Source organism: Glossina fuscipes, unplaced genomic scaffold, assembly GCF_014805625.2.
Source record: "Glossina fuscipes isolate IAEA_lab_2018 unplaced genomic scaffold, Yale_Gfus_2 114, whole genome shotgun sequence".
In the NCBI taxonomy this organism is placed as follows: Eukaryota; Metazoa; Arthropoda; class Insecta; order Diptera; family Glossinidae; genus Glossina; species Glossina fuscipes.
Genome location: NW_023998457.1, coordinates 542219 through 548550, shown reverse-complemented (window position 1 = coordinate 548550; position 6332 = coordinate 542219). Strand labels below are relative to the sequence as shown.

General features: G+C 35.1%; 1 protein-coding gene across 1 annotated transcript in view; it reads left to right on the top strand.

Moving 5' to 3' along the window:
• Positions 1-6332, top strand: part of LOC119639863 (dynein beta chain, ciliary) — a 33791-nt gene that overhangs the window by 8757 nt on the left and 18702 nt on the right. Inside the window, exons 3-9 of the mRNA XM_038037545.1 lie at positions 2457-3181; positions 3235-3387; positions 3474-3685; positions 3768-4009; positions 4062-4344; positions 4419-4684; positions 5868-6319. Coding sequence (XP_037893473.1) covers positions 2457-3181; positions 3235-3387; positions 3474-3685; positions 3768-4009; positions 4062-4344; positions 4419-4684; positions 5868-6319 — 2333 coding nt within the window. The remainder of the gene's footprint in view (positions 1-2456; positions 3182-3234; positions 3388-3473; positions 3686-3767; positions 4010-4061; positions 4345-4418; positions 4685-5867; positions 6320-6332) is intronic.

The window sequence follows — 6332 nt, the reverse complement described above, 5'->3', positions numbered from 1 at the left end:
GAAGCGAAAGCATCTCTTGTAAGTTGGCAGCATATATGTGTATGTGTACAGCATAGTCATACATACATACTTGCATATTTGTTTTTATAGATAGTGAAATGTCATCGATATAATATATTGTTTTTTTTTTTTTTTTTTTTTTGGTTGGGTTTGTTGTGTTGTTTTGCACGAAAACATATGAAATATACCTTAAGGTCGAGAATAAATAACTCGCAGTCATAACTCTCCCAGTTCATTCTTGGGTGAACTATTCGTGACAAAAGTTGCAATTCGGAAAAATAACAAAACTTATCTTAACAACCGGAAACCAATTGAATTGAATAACGATACACAAGCACATCTACTCGCACGCTTAAGTAAGTTAAGGCTTTGCTTTTAATTATGTAACGTGAAAATTTTCTTACATTTTCATTAAACAACGAAAAGCAAAAGGAAATAAATATTTATATTTCAATATTTTTGGGTTAATTAAAACAAAAAATTCATTGAAAATTAAAAAAGAAGTGCTTTTTAAAAATTATAAAATCTTTTGTATATTTTCACGAGATTACGTAAGAATTGAAAATTTCTTTCTCTTGCATAAAATACGAAAATTAAAATTTTTAATGAATTCCTTTTTATATTAACATCTTAAAAATTCAAGTGAAGTTTGAAAATGCAAAGAAAAAAAAAAACAAGAAAAAAAATTTTCGATTACGTAAGAACGAGAAGACATTTTGTATAGCCACTGCAGGCCGGAATCAATCATTTTTCAAGACGAACGTAAAGGATATCGCCACAAATATTTTTCTGTACTGACTCATTCACTCAGTGTTTTCAAAGGATCTTCTTTTCTTCAATCATGCTTCTGCGCGTACTCTGCGATTTTTTTTTTTTTTTTGTTCATAAATGTGAAAAAATATCTGGCGACATTTAAGTAGTATTGCGATCACCATATTATAAAAAAATAATTGCATGAGATATTTACTTAAAGTGACATTAGCCATGTGGAGGGAGAGAACAATTTATCTCGTGAGATTATTCATGAGAGACTGGATATAATCAAAATAATTTAAAGATATCCACAAATGGGCAGTAAATCATAGACTGAAAAGCCATTGTTTATCAGGAGTACTCTCTGGGAAATATGGCGGGAACGACAAAAATTTTCTGCTAATGGTTTCCCATTTTTTGTAATATCCCACGGCGTATATTCTGTATACACTGCACAAGCAAAAACATAAACAGGATGATAAAAATTATTATCGTCAATTTTTCAGTGAGCTACTGCGCGGTACCTGTGTTCTACATATTGCTAAGTCTACTTAGCGTTGTTGTATTTCGTTTAATCGTCGAGTAGTTTTTTAGGTTCACAATGAAAACATTAATTAGCTGAAGGAAAAGTTCGTTTCGTGCAGAAATCATCGGAAGGTTATTAAAAACAGAAGCATAAGAATTATCTAATGCCCGTAAAGAAGTCTTACATACGGTAGTTGATTTGCTCCTGGTCTACACATGCAACGAGTACGAAAGGCGAACAAAAAGGAATTCGATAGCCCAAAGCTATTGCAGAGTGAAAAAGTTTTAAAGGGAGACGGCTCCAAAAGTCATAATTTATTAATTACTGCAACGCAACGCAAAGTCGCACGGTTGAGAGAAGTCAGATTATGCCGTCATTGTACGGAAAGTATGAGAATATGATTAAATAATCATCAAGTGATTCAAGTGATTTATATGAGTTTTTCATTTTTTCCGAAGTTAATGCCATCTTGAAAGTCGTTTCGAAACAAATGAAAGAAAAAAAAGCACGATTAGTCTGCGAGAAAATGTAAAGAGAATTAAGTCAAGTGCCGGCGCAATTATATCGCAAGCGATAATAACAATTTACCTATGATATTATATAGTTTTTTTCAACGTTTTGGACACTTTCGAGACATTTTGAATACTTTTCGAATCTACGATCAACATTGACCATTATTTGTGGTTCTTTTATTTTCGTTCAGCTCATAAGTAGAATAAGCTTTGCTTACAATAAATTTTGCTGAAATTATCTGGATACGGACACATGCAGGCTGCTGATCCGTTTGCTGTGTGACTGACCCATCTTCCCGCATGAAAGCTTCCTTGAGAATCTCGACAATCTTTCTCGGAGGGATTTCAGAAAAAATTGCAGTTTTCTTAAGAAGCCCACAGGATTACAATATGAATTCCTTGGCTAAATTGGGATCTATTTATGACCTAAGTGATTCTTGCTGTTAGGCAGAGACTAACCTTACATTTGATCCAAAGTACTGTGTGTTTTATATATATATACATATACTACCCATGCATGGTGGCTAAATAGAATTCTGAAGAGACTTTTTCTCCTAATGAAAGGACGAAAAATAATAATAGAAGTAACTTCTTCCTAACAAGTTTTGAGAGATTGGGCTTTAAAGAAACTTGCATTTTATTTAATTTTCCTCTCTTTTTTTTAGCATGGATCCATCTACGAGTGCTGAGGCAGCCGCTGCTGCCGCAGCTAATGGTCCTGATCCGCGTCTGGAGTTAATGGGTTCTTTTGTTAGTAAAACGCTTAAATTAAAGCCGGAAAAATGGACAAGAGTTATTACCGTTGAAGAGTATAAAGGCATCATTAAGGAATTTCTTGATCGTCCTAATCCGGTCTTTCTTATCATAATATTAACCCAAGCCACACAATTAGTGCCGACAACGGCTTTTCCGCTCACTCAGCTCAAAAGTAAAGGTGTTTACTTCATTAAGCGCAACACATTACCGGTGCCGCGCGAAGACTGTGCAAATTTTATAATATGTGGAGATCTGGCTACACGAACTATCGATCAATTATCCGCATTGGTTGAAGAGGTCTTCGTACCTTTGCTGGCCTTTGAAGATAACTATAAGACGTGGCCTTCAATGGTAACTCAAGATGTGCAAAAGCATGTGCACAGTTTAAAGAGTACAGTTCATCAAGTAAAAGGGCAAGTAAGTGGTGAAACAATTTTGGCGATGCCAGTGGGTGTTGAAAAGATTATGAAGGTGTCGCAGCAAATCGGTGAAAATCCGCATTTGCAAATCGATTTATATTTGAAAAGCGCCATCGAGGGTGTCGTCATCAAATGGGCCGCACAAGTCGAAGAGGTTATCAAAGAGAGTTCAGCACAAGCTTTTGCAAACGGTCAAAACCCAACACCATATGCGGGTACGAAATGAAATTAAGATCGCAAAAAAAAAACTAATAACTAATTTTTTTAGAATTTTCGTTTTGGAATAAACGTTTTAAAAATCTTTCATTCATATTCGAACAATTACGCAATGAACGTATACGAGCTATGGCTTTAGTTTTGGAACATTCACGTAGCGCTTATTATCCATGCTTTCAAACTCTATTTAAGAAAGTTGTAGAAGGTATCTATCTATATCTACAAAAAATCATTGCTTTTTAGTTCCTGCTTAAGGCGAACCTTTGGTTGTTTTTTTCCCCAATATTACAGCTCTCGCTGAAACCAAAGACATTACCTTGTATTTAAATCCTTTAAAAAAGCACATACAACAATTGGAAGAAATTGATTTTTCTGAATGTAAGCCACTGTTTATACCATTAATGCATGTTGTCTGCACACTGTGGGGTAACTCGCGTTACTACAATCATTCGCTCAAGATGACGATTTTACTTAAACAAATTTGCAATTTAATTATAAATCAGGTAAGGGTGGATGGGTTGACTTTAAAATAATTCGAAATTTCTTAAGAAATTTTCATCTTTTTTTTTTTGTTTTGGTTTTCAGGCGAAACGTTTTCTAGACCCTTCGTCTATATTTCACAGTGATATCGATGAGGCGATGCAACGTTTAACTCTTTCCATTGAAATATTGAAATTTTTTCGCGAATTATTCGATCATTTTAAAGAAAATATTGGCGAATATTTTAAGGATCCCGTTCAACGCCCACCAGTATTTTGGACATTTCATCCAAATTCCGTATTTAGACGTTTTAGCAATTTTGTAGATCGGCTAAATACTATACAATGGTGAATATACTCACAATATTGTATACATTTTAAAACTGCTTCTCTCCTTTAGGTTTTTTCATACAGTTACGGAGTTTTTGAAATTGGAAAAAGTTGAAATTGGTGGCTTACGTGGACGACAACTCAGTACGCGTATTACAGCCGTTTATGTTGAATTTAATCAATACTTTACAGCTTTCGCTTCAAAAAGTTACGATGTCTTAGATCCAGATGATGATGAGTTTATAAAAGATTTTCAAAATTTCCAATTACGTATACTCGAGTTGGATATGAAATTGGCGGCCATATTATGTCAAGCTTTCGATGATTGTTACAATTTAGAAAGTGTGTTTAAGGTATACACTCGCGTTGGCCTCAGATTTTCATGATTTTTAATCAATTTTTGTTTTTTTTTTTCATCGATCACAAGCTTATCAATATAGTAGGCAGCGTTTTGGAGAGACCGAAAATTAAGGAACAGTTTACAAAAAAATATGATGAAATTGTGCGCTTATTAGATGAAGAACTTACGATGTGCGAAGAAATTTATGAACAGCAAATGTTTATGCGATCAGATAACAAGTGTTTATATCCGGAATATAATTGCCCGCCGGCAGCAGCTTTCATACGCTGGTGCAGTCAATTGGAACGTCGTATTACAGTGCCTATACAACATTTTCAGGCTCTGCAGCATGAGTAGTTTTCCAAATACTTTTTTCCCCCTTTTATATATCCATCATCTATAATTTTTGAACAGAAGTTTCCGAATTTGTTATATTCGACACAGCTTGTCGTGCAAGAGAATATTAAAGCGTGTGCGGATGTATGCAATACTCAGAAGGAAGGTTTGTCGTATTGCCTAGCGGTTAGAACAGGCGACCGTCAGCCGCTGGAGCCAGGTTCGTTCCCTGAGGCGTTAGACCGCATATTCACGCACTTCCTTGCGCATATTGACCTACTCCTAGGAATAACGCCCCGAATTGAGGTGTACCCACCTTTTATTAATCAATCCAAAGTCATTTTCTGATCGACCTAAGCTTGTCTACCTACCCGTCTTATGAAATTTCATACACCATGCTTTGACCCAAGGGCGGACGCTATTGAATGTGGAAAGGAATCAGATCCCATTTTCGACTACTTCCAATTGAGGTCTTATTTTAAAAAGTCTTTATATGATAAGTGGGATAAGTGTTTTTATCGAATCTCACATTAATTCATTCGTTTCGTGGAGTGAATTTGCCGCTTGTGGTCAGTATTTAGGTGAATGCCCAATGCAATTTTTGCTCATTACTCATATACTCTATAGTAAGTAAATGTTCAAAAATTTGAAAGATACTGTACAGCCTATACAAAAATGGAAAAGTTGATCCAGCCCATCTAATATTATAGTGTATTAAAATTTAATTATTTTTCAATACCTTTGCCACACGCAGAGACAAGCTTCAAAAATCCCGTAAAGTATATAAATTCTTGGCCAATTTGAAATGCAACGAAGCGTGTCTGTTCATCTATCCGCGTGGGTAGTATCTGCGATGACCATTCTCCCGTCAACGAAAATGAAGGTTTGGGCTACAAATTTGCAAAAGAATATGGAAGCGACTTAAACTTTTTAAAGAACACACCCACAACTCCCTCACGCCTACGCGACAAACCTTATATTCTTAAAGTAGAAAATATCAGCCGCGCTCACTCCAATTTATAGAGCATGGAAATGCTGTTCTTTTACCTTTTCTGTCCTTTTTAGCACAACGGTGATGGGTGTAGAAGATTCGGTCACGACCGAATATAATTTTCTTACTTGTTTTTTATTCATTTATTTAATTATTTACTTACCTTTGTTATTGAAATAATTACAAATCTTTTCCTCTCTACTTCGTAGCATTGTACGTTCAGAGAAAGCTCTCGAGATTATACGACGCTATGAACGCTTGCTTTTAAAAATTGGTGCTAGTCGCACTTACGTATTTAAAGATTGGTCCGAAAAGTTAGACGAACAAATCGAAATAAATTTACAAAAGTCGTTGATAGTACGCGATCCGCACACACAACTATTGATTTTGAATTTTAGTTCCGAACTTTTTTGCATATTGCGTGAAGTTCATTACCTTAAGCAAATGGAAGTGGACGATATACCACAAGTGGCCTTGGAATTTGCCGATAAAAGCGATATCTTTCGTACTTACACTTTAAATTTGGAGAAGAGTATCGATTGGTATAACACTATACAAGAGAATAGTTCACCAGTTGAACTGAAATTAATCGAAAGCGAAATACAACAAATTGACGAGTTAGTGGAAATTGGTATACAAGAATTAGTTTGGATATCCGAAGGTAAGAAGAGGCA